Genomic DNA, 22,841 nt, shown 5'->3' with positions numbered 1-22,841 from the left:
TCAAGTAGCTATAAAGGACACTACCAATAGCTACAAATACGCTAGACCGCCATGAAGCTTCTCAAGATCCATCCGAATAGCACCTACATCCGCACCCACGCGTCCCGCAATCTCTGCCTTTCTCTGCGCTCCCATATCAAGCCACCTAAGCAACAGATTTCCATCGATCATGCCACGCTGTCCACCTATTCCGTCACTCTCAACAGCCCTGTATCCACGAGGGTTCAATCCACACGGGTGTTCAAGCGCATTGACTAGCTGCGACTGCAAGGCTAATAGACGACGGTAAGAGTCTTCATTAAGCGGTGTAATAATTCCAACGGAGCCGGTTTGGAAGGTCATCAATATCTGGTACTTGGATGGCGGTAGAGGCGCGTCAGTGTCCATGGCATCCCTATCAGCAGGCGAATGGGGCGTGTGGGATCCTTGTGGTAGTAAAGTCATGGTTGATGCGAAGTGGCCTACGTGGAATACGTTTCGGTGGAGCAGGCGGTCGCCCTTGGATGAACTTGGGTCTGAATGATAGGATTAGCGGTGCGCTGAAATGGACGCTGAATAATTACTTACCTTCCGGGTCATATTGCAGAACATGTAGATTGCAGTCATCATCAGCAACTAGGACATATAACCTATTCCCATCCGGTAAAAAGTCCGCAGCTATGACGGCAATGTTCTCATTCTCTTTACCAAAAAGATCGAGCTTATACGGCTCTTCCTGTTTGAGTAAACCATGTTAGTATGCTCGTTATACGCATTCTGTATATAACCTGCGGAAAAATACTTACGGAATACCCGGTAAACCACAATCCTTTAATTGCATCTCCCACAATGCACATCCCAGTTCCTTTGAGTTCCTTGAGAACACTAACATAGCATTGAGCATCTTTGAAGGCCACAGGCAAAAGACTTCCATCCTCCTTGAGCCCACGCACCATGCATTTTTGGCCCTGCGCAACGATCAAGAATCCTTGACTGCCAATGCCTGACAACGCAGTGACAGCACCTTTCACTTCCTCTCTCGCAAAAAGCTTTAGTCTCTTGTTCATCTCAGAGTGGTCAGGGTCTGGGACAACATCAATAATTTCAAAAACACGGATGCAGCCCTTAGGCACAATATCTTCGCCCTTGACGATCGCTGATCCTACTACAACCATATCTTTCCGCTCGTGTGTGATTTCTGATATTTCGAGCCGAATGACTTCAATGCAGGTAATACGCTCAGCAGGCTCTAGTTCATGGCTGCTCGGGGCACTAATCAGCATTGGAGATACATGTTGTCCAGTGGCTATTAAACTTACATATCAGCGATAGACCAGTTCTTGGGATCCAAAAGCTTGACAGTTCCTCTTTCAAGCTGTGGTAGAAAAGTGATAACTGTAATTGCAAGTCAGTTATTAGAATTTAGGGTTTTATAAGTTGAGGGTTCCTACATTCATTCTGCCATTCCGTATGCGACTCATCGTCCTCTGGCAGTTTGAAATCCTCCTTTACACTAGTGCCAATGACGTAGCTCTCGGATGCTGATGAATATACGATGCAGTCAACCTGTTCTCCAAGTGGGATCTTACGCGTAGCCCAAGTGCTATCAAATCTAGTGTTTGAGGGCAGCCTAGACATACGGATGATATTCTATAACGACTCGTTAGTTCAACTCAGTTGCCTCATGAAAAAAAAAAAAAGAAAGAAAACCCATACATCTTCATCAACGTATGCAAACCCACGTTCACAAGCGGCAATATGAAATCCACTCAAACTTTGAACGGCTTTACCGCGCAACCGTAAAACATGTGGTTGTGTGATTGCTGATTTCAGAATGAAGCATGGATTTTGCCCTGGCATGAATACTGTTTTATATCCGCATATATCTGATAACGCTCGAAGAGGCTTCCTTGGAAATGGGTGTTTGCCTTCAACAACATTCGCAGCTTTTTCAGAATGAGATCTCATAACAACATGGTTCACTGCCTTGAGAAATCGCAATCGGGATTCTCCATTTTCACCAGTGACACGATACGGTTCATAGAGAATTAAATCATCATGCTTCGTACGTAGCTAGAGGAGAGTTAGATAATAATCTTAGATAGGGGCAATTGAGGAAATTCAGGCATACTATGATATAAGGATATCTACGAATGGCATCCCCAAGATCTGCAACCAGGATTTCGGTTAATATCTCCTTGTTCGAAGGCCGCCTTGAAGGCGTTTCATATGGTAGATTTGAGGGTAGGAGGTTCAAGTTATTCACACGGCAAAGTGGTTCTGTTACATTCGGGAGGCGGAATACCTAGATCATATAATTAGCTTTCAATTCCAAATCACTTTCAAGGGAGGTTATGACTTACGGAAAGGTTTCCATTGCCATCTAGCAAGAAAAGAAGTACATTATTTCCCACTATATTTTCAGTTCCGCTTTCGGAGGAGCAGAAAATTTTCATTCTATCTTCGTACAAGCAGCCAGAAACCCAATCTGCAGATGTTGCTAAGCCTTGTATTTCAACTTCATCTAAATCTCCTGTTTTATCTGCTTGCAAGACCAGAAGCGAGTGGTCATCGCGAATAGCTAGAAGATACGGTTCCGCGAAGCTTGCTTGGACAACAGTGCGCTCCTCGCTCGTATCTTCGTCCCACACTGGGTATATTTGGGTCAACCCTAGGTCTGTTCAGAGTATGTTAGAGGCTTAAAAAACATAGTTCCGGGTCTCCAAAATCGGGGCTTACTGTAATCATAGCTTCGGATTTCCGTTCTCAAAACCTGCACAACCCTTGAGCCAGCGGCAAGGGTTCCAATATCAATGGTGCAATCTTCATTCGGATTAAATTCCGGGGCATCAATGGAATCCAAGCCACTGTTTCCGACAGAGTACACAACTGACTCTTCTTTATCAGAACATTTTGCCTTTGCTAGAAGTAGATATTTATCGTAATCCCGAGAGTTCCCGGTCGCTGAGGCTTCTTTAGACTTGGGATCGGTAACTCGGATGGACCATACGCCATAAACGTTATCCATTTTGAGAGAGTCAATGGTAAATGGATCTATCTCTCGTTTGAGGACCGCGAGCCCTCCGGATTTTCCGAATCCTCGAGCTGCTACTAATTCCAGTGAAGCAGATATACTTGGTACGTTATCCCGCTTATCCTTGAGCTTTGATTTAGGCGGTCTTCCGAGAGTAATATCCCTAAACGGACCAAGGCTCCATAACCTATCATGAATCTTGAAAACAAAGTCGGCAGTATCATCTCCGTTTACCACCCGCTTTTCCTGGAGAGTAGGTGCAGGGTTGGCAGAGTAAAGATCGTCTTCGTATATGTCATCATCGTCATCGTCCTGCTCATCCTCCCCCGAGAATTCGGTGGTCCCATCTTCGTTCGTGTCCTCGTTTGCTTTGGTAGGTTTCTTCGTGTTAGATGACGGTTTTGACCAGCCGAGAAGAATGGAATCCCCTTCTTCGCTTCCACAGAATAGTTTGCTCCTGCCTAGGCCTGCAGAGCATGAGGGCCTTGCTTTGATAATTGAACCACCTGATTGTTCTGCGACGTAATGAAGCGATATTCCTGAGACAGACCTCCCATCAACTTTAAACGTCAAGATAGCCATTCTCCCGTCTGTTAAGATGAGCAAAACTTCTCCTGCGTCGCTTCCTAGCTGCTCCACAACACAGTCTTCCAGCCTCATTTCAAGGTCTGATTGGTCAACCATGGAAAATGCAGAGGCTTGCCGGGCGAACTCATTCACACCCACCGCATTCGTTTTGCCCGCCTGGTCGACATGTACAAGCTCGTTGGTCCCAATCAATAGTGCTCCGCCGACCGGAGGGGGAAGTGATACAACCTTGAACATGTCACTTGGTAACCGAGATACTGTGAGTAGCGAGGTAGAAGCTCTTTGCTGTAGGTCCAATGTAAAGATGGCATAGGACACCACATCCTTCCGGTCTATACTTAAAGAAGTCGACCTGGCAACTTGAGAGTAGAGAATTCCAAAAGTGGGTTCTCTGTATTCATGCAAAAATTCCATGTGAATCGGATGCGTTAAGGCCGGATCCAATGCGGCTAGAGGCAGCACAAAAGAAGGCTCGTACGGCTTGCTGTGCACTGTAGAATCCCCAGCGGTAGGTTTTTGAGTATCATTAATCGTATCTGCAGCACTGTCGCCGTTGAGCACAGAATCATAATCATCCATAACGAGGTCATCTCCCGTTTGATGAAAGGGCAATATGGCCAAACTATGGATTCCGAAATTAAAGATGGCACAGTTGCCATTTGGATCCACAGTCAAATTAGAGGCACAGCTTCCCAGATCAGGTACCCAGGGGCTCATATGGCTCTCCTCCCCCTCATAATAATGAATTGATATAGTGCTAATCCCATGATTCCGCGGGTCCCACTCTATCAAGCTGAGCTTTGCATTCCGGCTGGAAACGAGGATTGCATCTCCGCCACTTTTGGAATTCGAGATCTTGACCCTCTCCAACCCCGTAATGGTGCCTGACACTTGATACTCGGCCACTAACACCAACTTTGCATGTTGTGAACGGTCATGCCGACTTTTCTGGTCTGGATGGTTTGCTAGAGATGAGCCATATGTAACATTGACTAATGAAAATACCTGGAGCAAGGAGGTCTTTGCCACAATCAGGTTATTGGAGCTTGGAGATATAAAATGAGCAGAGACAGCATGCGTTACCCCAGATGGGAGCAGCAGTTCTGTATAACATTGCATGTCGAGAAAGTAGTGGCCTATCAAACCAACATAGCGATTGGCAAATAAAATTCAACGCAATAATCGAATTGACGCGTCTCAACAGTTCAAGGCTTTAGTGTTTGGTATCAAGTCCATTGGATGCATAGGACAAGACAGTCCAAAGTCGAAACTTGATGTTTTGATAGAATAAATTAACGTCGTTCTTTTTTCCATCTTCGTCAAGCTTGAAAGGTCACGTGAGTTTGTTTTTTCTTTGGCTTTTTGTCTTGGCAGAAGTTTATCTTTATTTTCTTCAACATGTTTTTTATGTTGATATGATTATGTATTGAGATAATATAGATATATTCAAGTATGTGTCTTGTTACTCCATCACACTATTACCTGTTGTTCTGCCACCTTTTAATTGTACAAGTATAATGCCAGATTTGCCTATGGACCTTGCTGCACCGTCCTCTTCCTAGACCTGGCTTCATCTTTTAACGCCTTGTCATCTGCCCTTTTCAGCGAGATATGTGGCATTAGAAAGAATGCAAGGACGAAGGCTAAACTAGCCAGAGCAGAGCACAGTATAAAGACTATCCGGAACCCTTTCTGGTAGGCTGGAATAAGGACGGAGCGGATTCTCTCAGCTTCGTCAGGGCGTTGTGTTGCAAGATATTTACTAGGACTTTGCATTATAACCCTGCTGTCGGCATCCGCAAGTGTAAGGGACGAAAGGGATGATAACACGATGTTATTCCTACACCATTAGTATTCCTTCAAATTCCAGGCCTATGTGTTCAGGGAAAACCTACAAGATTGTTCCGCACACCGCTAACCCAAGCGTACCACCGAGATTTCTCACAAAGCTAGAACAGTTGGCTTGAGTCAGATTCAATCTGTGAAATATACCAGTGTCGCCTGGAGAACTTACTTCCTAAAAGATGTAACAACTGCCATATCCCGTCTCTCGACACCTGCTTGAATAGCTATCAGGGATCTATATTGACGTTCATGTTAACGGAGGCATTATCAAAGGTTCTGCGAGGAGTTAACTTACGGCTGAAGTGTGTTTCCAACTCCCACCCCGGTGAGTATGCCATACCCAATCTGCCTAGCTATCCCTGATGACTGATCAAGTGTAGAGAAAAGTCCTAGGCCAATCGCCCAGGCAAGCCATCCAAAGAGTACGCACTCTCGGTAACGGCCTACCCGATGAACAATAAGGCCTGATATCGTGCTAAATAATGCTACATGATAAATTAGCAAATAGCCACATAGTCATTAATGATGAGCAGATGTTTTACTTACTTTGAACAAGGACAATCGGCAAAAGCAGAGCTCCTGACTTAGTAGCTGAGTATCCGTATACCAGCTGATAAAAAGTCGGGATATAATAAACCTGAACAACAAAATTCCAGCCATTGATCAGCATAGTTAGGCAAGCCCCGTTCACTATTCTCACGTGGAAGATACTCATGGGCACAAGTGGATAAGATGCCCCCTTCCACTGCCATAGAACGAAACACACAGAAACAGCGAACCCGATGGTCAGAGTGGCAATTACGTGGATTGAATTCCATGCATATTCACCCCCTCCCCATATAAGTCCAAGAAGGAAAATGGTTGCCCCCGCAAGGGCTAGGAATACCCCAAAGAAATCAATGGCTTTTACCTTGACTTTCCAGTCACCTTCTACCTTCCGAAGCGGCATGAAGAATAAAACACACAACGTTGTTAGTACCGTCAGAGGAAGGTTAAGGCGGAATATCCACCTCCATGACCCTTTAGAGATGGAAGACAATGAACCTCCAATTACCGGGCCAATTCCGTTAGCTATAGCGACGACAGCTCCCAGAATTCCTTGATATTTACCTCGCTCTCTCAACGGGACCACATCACTGACAATCATCTGACCAACATTTGCCAGTCCACCTCCACCAACTCCCGTGAAGGCACGAAAGATTATCAGCTGGAGGGCCGTTTGGGCAAAGGATGAGGCAAGGGATCCAAAGAAAAAAATCGCCAGCCCAGCGTATAGTATGACTTTCCGAGACCAGATGTCAGAAAGACGTCCATATACTAGCTGACAGCAGGTAGAGGTCCTTGAATATATCAACTTTAGTACTTATTATACCAAGGAGACATAGCAGAATAAACGTGATGCTTCTCACAAGAAAAAACCACCAGCTATCCAGCTGGTTTGGTTTCCGGCATTTAAATCATCTCCAACAATCGACAAACTTGCTGCTAAGGTCGTCTGATCCATCAATGAAACCAGGTCGACGCTGGCGCATGCTAGAAATATCTAATTGTAAAGGTCAGTGTCGATTCAATTCCTTATGATGAGTTCGCTCTTCCGTACCGTTATTATCTTTCGAGCCGAAACATAATTTGTCTGCTCATTGAATGTATATTTTTCCTTCCCGTTGGCTGGTGAACTGTCTCGACTACTCTCATCCTCCATTTTATTATATTAAGCTAAAATTGCTCTATTTTTCGACGCAGTAAAAAATCAAACGAAAGCACGGTAGTAGGAAATGAAAAGGAAGAAGAAAGCATCAAACGAGTAGCAGCTCTCTTTTGATAGAGCTCTCCCCCTACTGACTGAAGACACCATTACGGGAGCAGTATATTCCTCTATGAATATTTGAGAAAAATAATTGCGAAATATCGAGTACCCTGCCCGCCTTGTCCCAAGCAAAAGTACCCTTGTGGTGGAACCGGGATAGGCCCCATAGTTCCCAACAACAGGACCTGGCTGCAGCTTCGGAAGCAAGCAACCTTGATGGCCAAACCCCTAAACAAGCGGTATAGCTAGCAAATCCCGTTCCACCGCAAGATTTAAGATTTTATGTAGCGGGATGACACAATACATCTGATAAAGGGTACCATCCACTCATAGAAATGGGATTCATTACCACATGTCTCGATGACGGGGTTTTAAATATATATACCAGGCTACCATCTTAGCTCTATACGGTCGATAAGAATACAAGGTCCCCAATGTATAAAAGGCGTCCATGGAGAAAGCCCCTCTACATGGGTCAGTAGAGGATTCTGGACGCGCGTTTATATCTATCAAAGCTTAGTGATAGTGAGAGCTATTACCCTAGACCTAATATTGCAGGGTTGTCAGGACCTCAAGCAGTCATTTGGATTCATCGTATGCTAATGGGAGGTGATCACAGGAGCTAAAGCTTTTATCAGAGCGATCGAGGATAAAAATAAATGGAAATCTACCTTGAGGGTATTAGCATATGAATATCCATCATGAAGAAGCCGTACTCGTCTGCCCACCCGGCTCTACGACGAGATATAAATCACCTATACTCCCGGGTATTACACCTCAAAAGCAGAGTACGCTTCATTCATACTTTCTCTACAATTTCAATTTTCATTTCTGCACGTCATTGTTTTGCGCTTTCAAATTAATGCAAAATGGCGGATTCAAACCCTCTTAACGTCTACTCTGGGCCTGACTCGATGAAGAATTACTTAAATCCGGACTGCGGATCACCGTTGCCTCTCGTTGAGATACCGCAGGAATTGAACCCGTTTTATGACGATGGCGTACGGATATATGCAAAGATGATGTCCATGCATCCCGCAAACAATGTAAAAGCTATTCCAGGTAGGTCAGAGCTGTCCACAGCTGCGCTCCTTGATGTACCATCGATCAGGTGCTAACCATGCTGGCCTGCCTAGCTCTCAATCTCTTAGAGTCAGAAGTTGTCCCTGGAAAGACCAAAACGGTGATTGAGTACAGTTCTGGTTCGACAGTCATCTCGATGGCGATGATTGCAAAAGTGTTCCACGGAATTGATGACGTCAGAGCATTCTTGAGCAATAAAACCAGTGATGCGAAGATTAAGTTGATGCAGTTCTTCGGTCTCGATATCACATTGTTCGGCGGCCCTTCACAGCCGGAACCGCTAGATGAACGTGGTGGGATCTACACAGCGCAGAAAATTGCCATGGAATCGGAAGAAGTTATCAACCCAAACCAATATGATAACAAGAACAATTGGAGAGCGCATGTGCGGTATACTGGTCCCCAGATCTTCAAGCAACTCCCAGAAATTAATGTTTTATGTTCGGGTATGGGGACTAGCGGGACCATGACAGGGCTGGGGACATATTTCAAGGAAACCAAGCCGTCCGTTCTAAGAGTTGGTGTTTGCACAGCACCAGGAGACCGAGTTCCAGGACCCAGATCATATGCTCTCATGTCTCCCATACCGTTTCCATGGAGGTCAGCTGTGGATGTAATTGAGGAAGTTGGATCCCCGGAATCCTTCTCATTGTCCCTTAAGCTATGCCGACAGGGACTGATTTGTGGCCCATCGTCCGGTTTCAACCTACAGGGCCTGTTCCAGGTCCTGAGAAAACGCAAGGAAGCCGGAATATTATCCAATCTCGCAGGTCCAGATGGAAAAGTGCATTGCGTTTTCCTATGCTGCGACCTGCCATACCAATACATTCAAGAGTATTTTGACAAGCTGCAACCAGAAGAGTTCAGCCCTATAAAAAACGAAGTAAGTTCTCCAGGGAATATGTCAAGTTATGGGCAAGCTAACCATTGCGGACTGCAGAGCCTTCGTAAAGTTGACATTTACCGCTATGATGAACTCTGGGAAAGCCATCCTTCTAAAATTCTCGCAGAATTTTACGAGAGACTTCCCGCCAGTGGTCTTCTCCAAGCGGTAGGGAGGGCAAAGGGCTTTGATAGCCTCAAACTCAAGTCGGACCACCCACGATGCGTGATTGATATCCGCAAACCAGTCGATTTTGACCACTGGCATTTACCCGGAGCCATAAATGTCCCACTAAACACTCTTGATATAAAGACAGCATCGCCGTTCTCTGATTCCGCTGTCTTGGAGGCCCAGTGGCTGGAATTCGAAGGCTGGTTCAGCCAGAGTGCAGAGAATGCGTCGACCTTGCTGGCAGACCTAAAGGCGGGAAGGATACGGGTTCTGCTTGTATGCTATAATGGAGATACGTCACGAGTGGCCACCAGCGTCTTACGAGCAAAGGGAATCGAAGCATGGTGTGTCCGTGGTGGCTACAAGGCTTTCGCTGATCGTGATTTAGAGCTGGTGGGAATGCAGGATGCTGAAGCAAGCACTCCAAAAGGGGTTCATACCCTGTTGACTCCTATCAGGATCAATTAGTAGCTGGTTGAATGTTACGAAACAGTGTTATAGAACAGTTATAGATGCAAGACGTTAAATGCGAATAGAATGATTTTGATGAAGCTAGGGGCTAGTTCTTTTCCCCTGCCAAGCCATAGCCAATAACCAACCTATAGATATTTCTAACTATATTAATATCACAGCTATAACTTATCGGAATTACAAATTGCAAATTATCTTTACTAAAATCAGCACTGGAGGACTACGTCAGAATCCAGGCTCAAATATTCTCAATGCAGCTAAGATCTGATACTTAGCCACGTTTCTCCAATAGGATACACCCGCAATCACTGTCAATCATGACAATATTACGGCTTACAAAACGGCTGACTAGCAGAAAAACCTGTTGATGCAACAAATATGTAAGTTATTTGTCAGAGAATAACTGATTATGGCCTATCTTTCCCCCTAATATACAAGGCAATTTTCCTTGTTCAATCCCTTGATTGCTCTTCTACCGCTACCAAACAGCAATATATATTTTGCATATATATACCCAAAAAAGAGCACAATTATTTTATAGCGAAAAGAGTACATGGTTCAGAAGTGAACAGAAAGGAATTTGTAACTGCTCAAGCGGTGTAATGAGGGATACAAAGAAAGATGCCCGAGTCTCTCAATGAGAGTACGAATAACACCTTCTATCCATTTATCTTCATAAAAAACGATGTGCACTTATAAATGATATTCAAATAAGGACAGTGGAAATAGATATTGGCAGCGAGTAAAGGTTAAACTGTCTTATGGGGAACCCCCAAGTTCTCGCGTATTGTCATAGATAAGCCTCCGGTTCCAGCTGAGCCGGGTATGAAGAACCAGATCGTCGTCGACGACTACCGGCGGATAGATAAGATTCTTGACGAAGAGAGAACATACCTCCTAAACATAGTCACGAAGATCAAGAAAGCGAAGTCTAATGTGCTTTCATCCAAAATCTTTGGATACAAAATATTTGCATTCGCAAGTCAATCTTCCCATAATCGTTAAGAATCATCATGATAGTGGCGACGCACAATATCGCTCTCTCATGCACGTATATGTTGGAAATTTGGGGGAAGACAGTAGGATTCTAAGGCTTTTGTCAGAATATGAGCAGGAGCAGCGAATGATGATTGGTTTGAATGTGTACAAGGATGTAAATATACGTGAGCTTGAAGAGTTTAGGTGCAGGGCGTAAGTCTCTGCCGGATATAACAGAGGCAGTGCACGTGATCTAATTACTTTGCTGACTAAGTACAATATTTGACATGTAGTGAGGAAAAACGTTCTTCAGCTTCATCTTCGTCCAAGCCATGTCGCCCAGTTCTTTCAACTTTGAAAATGCCCACGGAACCCCTTATGTTCTAGCTGACAGGGATGCTTAGCCCCAAGAGGTTCTATACAGCGCCCTTGGAAGCCATAGAGGCCCTTACCACTGAAAATGCATTATTACCAGCAGAACTTCTGCGGGGCCCTTATCCTATAGCCGAATGATGGGACTGGCTGCTAAAGGTACGACAAGAATTTCCACTATAGTAACGTCGTTATAGAGAGATAAGGACCTTAGAGCCTGAGATCAAGGAGTTAAAAGAATAGATTTAAGACTTAACTAATAAACTAGCCAGTCTCTCATCCTAGCCCAGGAAGACCACTGGTGCCCATTCTCGTATTCCTGGACAGAGTCCTCTGTATACGATTGTTTCGTAGCTACATATAACAGTATGGAGACCACTAATACAAGATAACTTTTGATCATATATATTCTATTCTTGAGAAATCTTGCCCAGGTCACATATCCCGCTGTGTTCCTAGGCTTGCTGACAAGTCGCTGCAAAATGACAATTACCAACAAAGGAGTAAACCAAACAGCGGTACGTCCTTTAGTACAAATATGCCTATATCATCAACTTAACTCAAAGACGACTAATCTATGGTTAATGCATATTGTAACCCCGCGATGATGGATTGCAGCTGAATTTTCCACTCAAAATTTACTAGTTATAGTAAGCATAAACAGCCGGAGACCTAGGAAATGACACCAACATAACTGCTCATCAGACTCCGAGTCCCAACGAAATGCACTGTGAACCAAACGCCTTTATCTATGAGATGGGGGAAACAGAGCAAGGACGAAATACTTCTACCCGTACAAAATGTAATATGACTGTATCGCCTTTGGTGTATTGTTTGCGAGTTACCGGCATCCTTGAGCCTGATCTTTTGAACAATATAAAACCAAATATCGGGCAATTGTATATATCTGTCGATGGCGCTATGGGCCATACTTATTTATTCCGGAGTAGCAGCGTATCGATAGAATCAAAATGGTCGGAATCCGTATAGCTATGGCACGAGTTAGTTCAGCCTGAAAACGGGTAGCAGAGTCAAATACTAAGTCAACAGGGACATACATATATGTCATGCTACTCCGCAGACTGTTCTGGATAACTTCTGGATGCCAGCGGAAGATATACATGACCATCGCCCAACTTAAGCTGGCGAAACATGGCCAGGCGGCATCACTTATCTTTTCTCGAGCCTTGGGTGTGATGAGGAATGATAATGGATGTTGGTTTGGCGCTATGGAGAGCCGTCCAAGAGCCAGCATCACTCGTGCAAACACGTAGATGACAATCTAACTCCCGAGAATTAGCGGCGAGATTTTACGTTTGTGCTGAGGGATGTATATTACTAACTTGTAAACTGACATCTCCGGGAGATCTTCCAAAGACAAGGTATCCGCCTAATAGCCCGGCGAGAAAGGTATCGTATGGGCCCTCCTTACCCCAGCCGGTAGGGCCAATATATTTCAACGCCCACATGGACGACTTGTAGACAACGGCGAAGTAGGCGAGGTTTCGTGCATGCGTCCTCGTGGCGTTTAATACCATCCATATCTTCTTCTTTAGACTGTCGAATCAAAAGGGAATAAGCATTCATCGTACTGTATAAGTTGAGCATGGCTGGGAAGTCCCCATACCTTCCGGACCGAAACAAAAATATCATCCTATCGGCGTAAAGTGAAATCAGCGTGTATTCGCCAGTCAACTTCCATCTGCAAAGAAATCATCTGACTTACACCAGTGCATGTGGAAATCTGACTTTGGCGCCGTATACAGCACCATTGCGAGCGCCTTTGAGAATGGCAAAGAGAGGGGCGAGGTCGGGGTTGCGGATAAGTTCGTTGACGCTGGCCTAGATGGATTAATATATTAACTAAAGAAGTGTATAAATGGCGTATTAGAGGGTTGCATACCTTTATAGCGTCCATGGCGACTGGGAGGTTGCTGGAGTGAGTTTATGCCCTGGCGATAGCCGGGAGCGGAAGATGTACGGTATCTCCGTTCATATATAACATCAATTTCTAATACAAAATCGAGTACTCCAAAGCAAATCAAGTGATACGGAAGAGCTGTAGATGTCTAGTTAATAGGCAAGTCAGGGAATATGTCGAGTTTGAAAGAATCCAACTCTTTTGCTTTATGGATAAACACATGCGAAGAGGCCTCGGCATCTCGAAGGGCTGCCAAGGCCGGAATGGATATTTGTTATTCCGATAAGGTCACATGGTGATAGAGAACCCGCCATGGATGCAGCTAAGCAGGCTGATATCAGCATGAATAGATGCTCGATGGCTATATGTATCAACTAAGTGTGCGCTGCTTTGAAATGATGGTAGAACCTGAACTTCAGGGATTGCTGGGGATTTTAGTCAGAATCCTACAGTGATCATGTGACTTTATTCACCGGAGAAGGATTATATTTGTTCTCTCGGTAGTCGGCAATTTTCCAGCATGGGACCCGCGGAGGTTTCCGCCCTAAGACGATAAAAGCCAGCGGGGAAAACCAGAATGACCTGGAAGATGGAGTTAACGGATGGATATACATAGCAGATATCGGATGTCGGTGAGGAGGCGGGTTTTCCCTTTATAAGGACGGCCTAGAAGTCCCGCATGGACTTTCTCCTTTTGATCTTCCCCCCGATCGGCTTGTTTACATGTTGTACGGAATACTGAGCACTCTTTGGCATTTCGACATCACAAGCCATCCTAGCCATTTGGGACTTGGCCGTTGTTGTCCATCATTCATTCGACAACGTTGTCTTGATATCAAGCATCAGGCCGTAACGCGTGTTCGCGAAACTCTATCTCCCGGTACACACGAAAAGAGGTGTTGAGAAGTCGAGATATACAGGTCGATGCTCAACGTTTTAGATCTCCAAAGCCAATCTCTCATTGTACATGAACTGCCAAAGAAGCAAAGAAAGAACGCAAGAAAAGAAACAAAAGGAAGAAGAAAAAAATGATAAAGCCGGAATTTATGCCAAGACTTGCAGAACCTCAAGGGTCTTTTCCGGGTATGGTAAGTACATGCGGCATCCCGTGACCTGGCCAATCGGGAGGCAGGAAAAGCTTGGACGGGCCTCGGACTTCTTGGGCGCTCCGGGCGGAAAACTTGGGTTTTGGGGGGTGGAAGGATTTGTATACACCCTACATATGTACATATATAATTATGCATTATGGGAGACGAGAGGTCTTGCTAGTGGCTGTTTTATGGTGTGATCCTGCTTTCAGCCCTGGTTCGCCTTCGTGTTCTTGATCAGCGTGGGGGTCTTCCTGGTTGGTTCCTTCGCCTGCAACTAGTTTCGATATTTAAAACACAGCACGCTGGCACTTCTTCCGTCCCCTCTATATATCTCTTGACGGAAGAAAAATACCAAAATTGGGTTGAGAGTTCTTCATCCCCATCAAGAATACGGACTTAATGGCACCACACCCATTTGACCCGGTAGCCCCTGCTGAGCTCAGGTTGGCCGTAAAGGTCCTTGAGAACGCCTTTCCGGGGGTTCCTCTGCGGTACAAAGTGATCGAAGTCCAGGAGCCCATCAAGAAAGATGTTGTGCCGTATATTGAGGCGGAGAGACTGTGTGTCTCTCTGCCGAGAAAGCCTGCTCGTGTCCTCATGGCCCTGTTCCATCGAATGGACACAAAGAGCTTCATGAAGGCGTTGATCAACATTGATACCAAAGTGCTCCTTCATGCGAAGGAATCCCCAAGGATATACAGGTGAGTTCTTATGTCGTACTCAGGCTAGGAACACGTAATCATTAACATGAGTATAGGGACCATGTGATATAGACGAGCTGATTGAGATGGAAGAGATCTGTCTGAAGCATCCTGCTGTGAAGGCAGAGATCGAGAAGCTGAACCTTCCGCCAGGCGTGACCGTTTGTTCGGACCCCTGGATCTATGGAACAGATGATCAAGGTGAAACCCGTCGCCTGTTTCAGTTTTACTTGTATATCGTCGACACAGACGACCTTCAGCATAACCACTACTCCCTCCCCTGCACTATCTCTCCAGTTTTCGACGGCATGACAAGGGAACTGGTCCGAATTGACCATCTACCTACCGGTACTGATCATTCTACCTCTCCCACCAAGCCATGGAAGCCTGTCAAGGCTGTCCAGTATGCACATAGTCTTTTGGATGAGCCCACCCGAACAGACCTCAAACCGTACATCGTGCAGCAGCCCGAAGGTCCATCATTCTCGGTAGATGGCAACTTCGTATGCTGGCAAAAATGGAGGTTCCATGTCGGTTTCAACTTTCGCGAGGGGATGGTGCTTTACGGCGTAACATATGACCGACGTAACGTTTTCTACCGTCTCGCTGTGAACGAGATGACAGTTCCTTACGGAGGTGAGTTCATTTACAGTGTACTTGTTACCATTAAGGTCAACATAACCAACCTTTATTTATAGATCCACGAGCACCATACCACCGCAAACAGGCCTTCGACGTTGGAGATGTTGGCTTTGGGGTCAACGCTAACCAGCTGTCCCTGGGTTGTGACTGCCTCGGCCATATTAAGTACTTTGATGGCTACAGAATCGATTCCAAGGGCAACCCTGTCCTACTCAAGAACGTTCTCTGTCTACATGAGCAAGATAACGGGATACAGCATAAACATACCAATTACCGCTCTCAGGCTGCAACTGTAGTCCGAAACCGTCAACTTGTACTGCAAATGATCTGCACGGTTGCGAACTACGAATACATCTTTGCCTGGATATTCGATCAAGCAGGAAACATCGAGCTTGAGGTCAGGGCTACAGGTATATTATCTACCATGCCTATAGAAGAAGGAATATCCGTTCCATTCGGCACCAACGTCGCCCCGGGAGTCATGGCCGCATACCATCAACACATATTCAGTATGCGTATCGATCCAGCCATTGACGGATACAACAACACCGTAATATACCAAGACAGCATTCCCATGCCAGATGACCCGTCAACAAACCCTTATGGCGTAGGGTATGTGCAGGAAACCAAGGTTATCAAGCGTTCGACTGCCGCAGATCTCAGCGTACCTGATGCCCGCGTCTTCAAGATCCGAAATGATAACATCATCAATCCCACGTCTGGTAAACCTGTGGCGTATAAGTTGCACGCACTGCCCAGCTAGCTCATGCTCATGCATCCACGCAGCTTCAACAGGAAACGAGCCCAGTTCGCCACAAGGCCGATATGGGTGACCAAATACCACGAAGACGAACTATACGCTGCTGGCGAATTCACGAATCAGAGCAAGACAAGCTCGGGCGTCGAGGAGTGGGTTGCTCGTGACGAAAACGTCGAGAACACAGACGTCGTTCTATGGCATAGTAAGTTATCTACATGAATCTGTATGTTGTTGATGAATGCTAACCGTGCGAAACAGCATTCGCACTCACGCATAACCCTCGGCCAGAAGACTTCCCGGTCATGCCCATGGAGAAGATCAGCGTCATGCTCAGGCCGGATGGATTCTTCGAGAAGAATCCCGCCCTGGACGTTCCGCAATCAACGCAGAATTTCAACCAGTCTTCCCTCCATGTCGATACTGAGACGGCTGAGGCCAAGGATTGCGCGTGTCCGTCAAAGCTATGATGAGAAGATATTTCGACTATTAGGGACGGTGGGTGGATATGAATTGATTTAGTGTACATAATGTATGCTACCAACTATTCGGGAACGTTGATTTTCATATGGAGTTAATGGAGTTGTCACTAGTTGCGCTGACACGAGTGGTGGATGCGATATATGTGGTCTTCTCGAGAAGCCTCAAACGGTGTTTTATTTCGTTATCGCTAGAGAATAATGACATGACCGCCGATGGATGCATGAACTTTCCACATAGTGTAATAATCCCGCTGCGTCGTCGTTTGTAGATACATCTCAGCTTCGGTAAGACAATCATCTCTTTGGAAAAGTCATTATTCTCAGCCATACACACCATCCACTGATCGCTATGCTTGGTGTCTCTTCGACTGCTTAGGTAACAAAGGTCAACTAACCATATTGGGAATTCGTTGCTCCTTCGACACGTCAAGCGTCTCTTGTACCCAGTTCACCCCCTGTTTCTTGAGAAATGGAGCCCAAGTTTGACATACCACTTACACCAAGCCCTGTTCTAAGCAGCTCTCTCGGCGAGTTAACAAACGCGTCTCCTGAGCCAGCTGAAGACCTTGTTCGTTGGTCCGGGGAACGCCTTCAGAAATACGTGGCTCTCGGTGGGAGTGATACAGTTGTTCGTCTTCTCAACCTATTCGTCAACTATCTCCCGAAAGATGGCTCCATTGTATTGATGCAGGACATTATTACTCTCAAGGATGATGAACAACTTCGTCAACTTAAGAACCATCTAGTTGATGCGATTCTAAAGCCAGGTGAGCATATCTACTATATCAGAAAAGTTAAATCCCCTAGTTAATGCTGTTTTAGTCCAATCATCCGGTGGAAAGACTCCTGCAGCTACTCAATCTCCATGCACCGATGCTCAAGTACAAGTTGATTCTCTTATCATGAATCCCTCAACTCGCAACGAGCAATCTAAGCTCAAAGAAGATTGTCTCAAGAGAGATGGTTATCGATGCAAAGTGACTGGCTTCTGGGACTCTAAATCAGTAAAGGATAAACAGACGACTATACCTAAAGGCGACCAGCACTTTAGAGGAGATACAGAGGTTGCTCATATCTTACCATTTACTCTAGGGAATTTTGATGAGGATAAAAGCTTTGAGGTTAGCCCTTTCTAGTTACACTCGTACTTCTATACGTGATCAGTTGATTAAAAATATGTCTAGGTTGATAATAAGGCGGTTATCTGGCAATGCCTCTATAGGTACTTTCCGGGTCTGGATAAAGTAGTCTCTCCGGAGACCATCAATAACCCCGCAAATGCTATTACTCTCTACTTTCCTCTTCACCGCCAGTTTGGCTCTTTAAATTTCGCTTTTAAAGAAACGGTTAGTCACTCTATTCATAATTTCTATTAAGTGCTGGTGGATAACAAATATTACTAAATTAGATCCAGTCTCACATCTATACAGTTGTACGGTATAAAGAGGGTAATACCGCTGAGTTTCGTGATCTCCCTCCAGATAATCGAATAACCTTTTATTGCAACGATAGCTCAATTCCGATGCCAAGTCCATTTCTTCTTTCCGTTCATGCGAGAATTGGGAAGATTCTACATGTGGGTGGGCTAAAGGGTCGATTTGAGAAGATGATATCTCCTCTATTTCTCCCTTCCCGAATTGATCCCAGCGGGTCCACTGACCTGGGGGCGATTGTGGCGAGTAAGTTGCTCATACTGACGGACCTTTAAGAGACTTTCTTAGTCTTGTAGAGGAAGGGCAACTTCAGCATTATTATTCATCATCATCATCATAACTACAGGGATTGGGCAACATGTTTACCATCTAATTCGACATGAATGGGCGCATCATCTTCCATATACCTCGGAGGAGGACGCTCTTTATCTCTGTTGACACGGTTAGTTGCCTTCGTTCATATTCTTCCTGTTTTGTACATCTCTCACCACGCGAACACGAACGGCTAAGAACCTCTCGAATATATTTTTATAGGGCTTCATTTCTACACACTCATGTAAAACGGCTTCTTAGCTCATGCACCATTTTAGCCAGCCGTAGAACCTATAATCTACAGTATGCGTGCCACTAGGTGAGCTTCTCCATACATGATACTCGAGAAGAGGAATAAGAACTAACTCCTTAACAGGCAGCGGTGTGCTCCCTGAAGAGGCAAAGTAATATATTTGCCGGTCGAGTGATTACTAATTGTGGGTTTTATTGCTCTAACCTTCAATACAAATTAGATTTATAAACACTGCTAACAATACTGACAGGCGTACAGTATACGGCATTCCAATTCTTGTCCCTTGCGGTTGAGAACTGCTTAACCGAACTACCGTACATCTCTGAGGCATGTGTTATGGCCGTGTCAAATAAGAAAACCAGGCAGCTATGTGGAGCAGCTGTGAGGCTTAGGCCCGAAGCTACATTCCCTATGAATACGGCGACTCTAGAGCGGGTCAGATTAGATCTAGAGGGTAAACTGCCTACGTACATGATGCCCACCGTTCTGAGAGTGTTAATAAATGAAGAGAAGCTGCCTTTACTTTAACTGGGAACCCCATAAAGAAAGATATTCTTAGGATCTACTTTGGCAGCGGAAACGGCGCTCAAGTTGACAATTATCCTCCGGGAGTGGAGACTTGTTCCTTGCCCAAGCCAGGTGAAGCCATCAAACCATAGGATTGGGACGGGCGCGAATTTGAACATTAGGGTACTTATACCTAATCATTAACATTAACTAATTGGCACGTACCAGCGCACATAACTAAACTAGTCGGACCGATTTCATCTCCATTAGACATAACAAGGATTAGGTACTATTAATATGCCACGCTAAAATCTAAAATATGTTATGAATAAATCTATTCTAATAAAATCTTCGTCGAAATTGAATCATTGGCCCATCAATGACGCTCATAATTCGATCGAGCACCTGAAACTCCATTGGATTCGTTCTCCCATTTCCCCCAAGTGGATGGCCTGCACCCATTTTTCCAAGAACTCCATCTGGCACTCGAAAATCGTACCTCCAGATGAGTATGGCAACTGTAAGTAAAAGGTTTGAATTGACAAGCGGCCTACCAATGCAGCCTCTCGGACCGGTGGAAAAGGGGTTAAATGCTGCTCTCGCTGTAGCGACCTGCGCCGTCTTGTAGCTGTCTTGTTCATTAGCAATCCACCGCTCTGGTATGAATTCATGCGGTCGGGGAAAGTATTTTTCGTTATGGTGAATGCTGTAGATGCATGTGCCAACACTGGTGCCTTCTGGGACAAAGTTACCATCGACACTGATACCGCCCTTACCAACCTCCCGCCATGGAGAGGTTCCAATAGGAGGTGTGATGCGTAAGCATTCGTCGATGCATGCATTAAGGTATTTGCATTTATACAACGTTGCGCCTAACCGGATTTCCTCAGCGGAGGAAAACGTGTTCCGAATCTCTGATGCTAACTTTTCGTATGCATATGGATTCCTAGCCAAGTAAAAGAAAATACTGGATATCGCAGTAACAGTAGTATCAAGGCCTAAATAATTAACATTAGTATTATTTGAAAAGAAGGGGATTTGCACTGTAACACTGAAGGTAATCTTGCCTGCGAGTACTAAACCTCCTGATTCTGACTGTATGACTTGTGGCTCAAGATGTGGTTCAAAGGGTGCATGCGTCGGCTGGATGAGGTTGGAAAGAACACATTTACTGTTCATAGTTTCCGAATAATTGCCAATGGCAGCTTTGATAAGATTCCAGAATCCTCTTGTGCCTTTTACAGCTTCGGGAAAAATCCTCCTGTGGAGCCCTCCAAGGGCAAGGAATGGGAGGTATATGAGCACCGCATTGCGGGTGCTAGCATCCTCGATATCATGTAGAATGTGTCGGTACTTATTTGACTCGAGCATATGATAGCTAGAACCAAATACGAACTCAGTAATGATATCAAAGACCAGGTAGCTGCACCAGTCAGACACCTTTATCGCAGGTTTCCAAGCATCATCTTTCTGGGGCAAGGAGTCAACTTTTTCACAGAAAGTGTTGATATGATGAAGTATCCTATCTTCAAACATCTTGATATTCGCATCACTGAACGACCGTCCAATTATTCGCCTCCGTTTAGCGTGGACCTTTTTATCGCGCAATGTGACCAAATTTTGAGCTCGAGGACTTAGAGCTTCAAAGTGACGGTGTTTCCACGTATTGCTACCCACGCTATATATTTCTAGAGAGAATTATTAGCATATCTGCGAGTGAAAGTAATGTAGAAGTTCTCACCTTTCAACCCTGTGCTGGTATCAAATGAAACAAAATTTGGACCATATCGCACGACAGGCCCTATACAGAATCAGTCTTGAGACTATCTTGAAGGACATATGGGCTAACTTGACATACCATATTTCAGATGGCACATCCACTGGTCAAGGTGGATATCACCCTTCCATGCATGATAACCATTTCGAAAAATGGTGAGCTTAGCAAGTAACGGTCCGGGATATCTTGCCAATGGAGAAAAGTAGACCTGGTAGACGCAGTAGGCAACAAACTACCAAATTAACACCTGAACCTCTGTTTAGGTCAATAATACTCACCAGAGTTAGCAAGATGATAAATGCTACCCAGGGCTGCAAATGATATTCGGTGCGGATGAGTGTTGGAGGCCGGGGCCGGACAAAATGATAGGTACTCTCCATGATCTGGGTATTTTAAAACTGAATTAGATTGGCACTCAAAACCATTACATGATCATGATCATCTATATATACGACTATTGACTACACATGATGGCGCATTCCAGGGATGGGACGAATCCTCTTCAAAGAAAGCCCCTATCGAGTGCCTGAAAACATCCGAGCACCGCTGCATGGTGGATACACGGCCTGATCATCGCTTGAATCATGATCAGTTATCGACTTGATATTATCAGCCACAGCCACGAAGCTGCGAGAGAGAAAGACGACGGCCAACGAGTTACCCACAGTCGCGGTTGTCAAAAGACTTAGTCAGCTAAAAGAGCTAGTTAAGCGATGGCGCTAAACCGAATACGGAGAAGAGCAAGCGAACTCGCATAAAACGGTGCAACTTAGTCTTGACGCCGCAACTTATAAACGCTTGACGGTTTTCTCAACAAGACAGTTCGGTTCAAGCAGACACAAGCCAGAACTGGCGGTCTACAGAAAGATGGAAGGGCGACGTACGCGGTTGGGCTGGTTCCCATATTTGCCGTCGTTGCCACTGATCTGGAAGGCTCCTTACGGCCATGATATCCAAAAAAGAAAATATAACTCATATGCGCTTTTGTGCCCAAGAACATATGCAGTCAACAGTCATAGGCATGGCCGTTTTTCGAATCGGTCAATGAACCCATACTCCACAATGCTGTTATACGAGCGTGGCGCCCCGATATCGATTGTTGCACCCTGCGAAAGCCACATCGCTTGAGCACCTACGGTTAACAGATGATGGCCTGCATGATCCCCCTGAAAAGATCTCGGGGGTAGACTGCTAGATGCAGATAGGTCAATTTTCGGAGTATGGAAAGAAACTAGTGGACGAGCCGGATTTTCACCGCTGGAGCTGCGTCTACCATAGTAGATGTGTTGGGACAGCTACTGGTGGAGTGTGCACTGCTTCCCTCGTCAATACCGTTGTGCCTTGATACCGGTTAGGTAAGATAGAAGAAACATGAATGCACTTGCTACTTCGACGAAAGAACAAACGATGAGCAATTAAAGTTAGGCTGCCAGGTGCCCAACACGTTGAAATAATATCATACAAGGCGCAATGGCTCGATTTGATATCTGGTGGAGGCGGTGACATGTTGCATCCGTGTAACAAAGATAAACCCCTCTGCGGGTTCAAGCTGAATCATTGCATTCGATGCATTACTTTTTCTTTTTATTTTTCCTTTCAAGCCGAAACACCTACCCGTGGACATTTGGCCGCTCCGCTGGAAAAGTTTACGTCTGATCCATGTTTAGTTCAGTCATTTGATCGTTGGGATAGAGGCCTCACCAATGCACATGGACCCATATGACAGATCTATTTTGCCAGTAATGCTGTCAAAA

At 45.2% G+C, this 22,841-nt stretch overlaps 8 protein-coding genes across 8 annotated transcripts; 4 read left to right on the top strand and 4 right to left on the bottom strand.

Annotated features, from left to right (window-relative positions):
* Positions 1–30: 30 nt before the first annotated feature.
* On the bottom strand, positions 31–4,753 carry MCYG_07842 (conserved hypothetical protein; the record flags this gene model as incomplete). Its single annotated transcript, XM_002844013.1, has 8 exons — positions 31–515; positions 568–715; positions 786–1,251; positions 1,299–1,374; positions 1,431–1,629; positions 1,696–2,052; positions 2,343–2,656; positions 2,719–4,753. The coding sequence occupies 8 exons, from the start codon at positions 4,718–4,720 to the stop codon at positions 31–33; spliced, it is 4,047 nt and encodes a 1,348-aa protein (XP_002844059.1).
* A 378-nt stretch (positions 4,754–5,131) lies between these two features.
* Positions 5,132–7,148, bottom strand: MCYG_07841 (tetracycline efflux protein; the record flags this gene model as incomplete). Its single annotated transcript, XM_002844012.1, has 7 exons — positions 5,132–5,441; positions 5,497–5,580; positions 5,616–5,681; positions 5,742–5,931; positions 5,993–6,786; positions 6,856–6,989; positions 7,047–7,148. 7 exons carry the CDS (start codon positions 7,146–7,148, stop codon positions 5,132–5,134), a joined length of 1,680 nt encoding a protein of 559 aa, XP_002844058.1.
* A 974-nt stretch (positions 7,149–8,122) lies between these two features.
* MCYG_07840 (cysteine synthase B) lies at positions 8,123–9,858 on the top strand (the record flags this gene model as incomplete). Its single annotated transcript, XM_002844011.1, has 3 exons — positions 8,123–8,315; positions 8,405–9,219; positions 9,277–9,858. The coding sequence occupies 3 exons, from the start codon at positions 8,123–8,125 to the stop codon at positions 9,856–9,858; spliced, it is 1,590 nt and encodes a 529-aa protein (XP_002844057.1).
* Positions 9,859–10,482: 624 nt separating this feature from the next.
* On the top strand, positions 10,483–11,243 carry MCYG_07839 (uncharacterized protein; the record flags this gene model as incomplete). The annotated part of the gene is made up of 4 exons (XM_002844010.1): positions 10,483–10,504; positions 10,658–10,843; positions 10,965–11,052; positions 11,153–11,243. The coding sequence occupies 4 exons, from the start codon at positions 10,483–10,485 to the stop codon at positions 11,241–11,243; spliced, it is 387 nt and encodes a 128-aa protein (XP_002844056.1).
* A 900-nt stretch (positions 11,244–12,143) lies between these two features.
* Positions 12,144–13,129, bottom strand: MCYG_07838 (peroxisomal membrane protein 4; the record flags this gene model as incomplete). The annotated part of the gene is made up of 6 exons (XM_002844009.1): positions 12,144–12,201; positions 12,270–12,493; positions 12,555–12,768; positions 12,839–12,865; positions 12,938–13,053; positions 13,115–13,129. 6 exons carry the CDS (start codon positions 13,127–13,129, stop codon positions 12,144–12,146), a joined length of 654 nt encoding a protein of 217 aa, XP_002844055.1.
* A 1,493-nt stretch (positions 13,130–14,622) lies between these two features.
* MCYG_07837 (copper amine oxidase) lies at positions 14,623–16,793 on the top strand (the record flags this gene model as incomplete). The annotated part of the gene is made up of 6 exons (XM_002844008.1): positions 14,623–14,924; positions 14,948–14,958; positions 14,997–15,560; positions 15,623–16,301; positions 16,353–16,528; positions 16,585–16,793. 6 exons carry the CDS (start codon positions 14,623–14,625, stop codon positions 16,791–16,793), a joined length of 1,941 nt encoding a protein of 646 aa, XP_002844054.1.
* A 481-nt stretch (positions 16,794–17,274) lies between these two features.
* On the top strand, positions 17,275–19,331 carry MCYG_07836 (conserved hypothetical protein; the record flags this gene model as incomplete). Its single annotated transcript, XM_002844007.1, has 5 exons — positions 17,275–17,572; positions 17,628–17,926; positions 17,990–18,151; positions 18,220–18,484; positions 19,054–19,331. The coding sequence occupies 5 exons, from the start codon at positions 17,275–17,277 to the stop codon at positions 19,329–19,331; spliced, it is 1,302 nt and encodes a 433-aa protein (XP_002844053.1).
* A 318-nt stretch (positions 19,332–19,649) lies between these two features.
* Positions 19,650–21,467, bottom strand: MCYG_07835 (benzoate 4-monooxygenase cytochrome P450; the record flags this gene model as incomplete). Its single annotated transcript, XM_002844006.1, has 5 exons — positions 19,650–19,789; positions 19,865–20,998; positions 21,052–21,111; positions 21,169–21,295; positions 21,366–21,467. The coding sequence occupies 5 exons, from the start codon at positions 21,465–21,467 to the stop codon at positions 19,650–19,652; spliced, it is 1,563 nt and encodes a 520-aa protein (XP_002844052.1).
* Positions 21,468–22,841: the final 1,374 nt, after the last annotated feature.

The sequence above is a fragment of the Microsporum canis genome, genomic scaffold (assembly GCF_000151145.1).
Source record: "Microsporum canis CBS 113480 supercont1.7 genomic scaffold, whole genome shotgun sequence".
NCBI classification, from domain to species: Eukaryota; Fungi; Ascomycota; class Eurotiomycetes; order Onygenales; family Arthrodermataceae; genus Microsporum; species Microsporum canis.
Note: the sequence above shows the minus strand (reverse complement) of the source record. Positions and strands in the feature narration are given on the sequence as shown.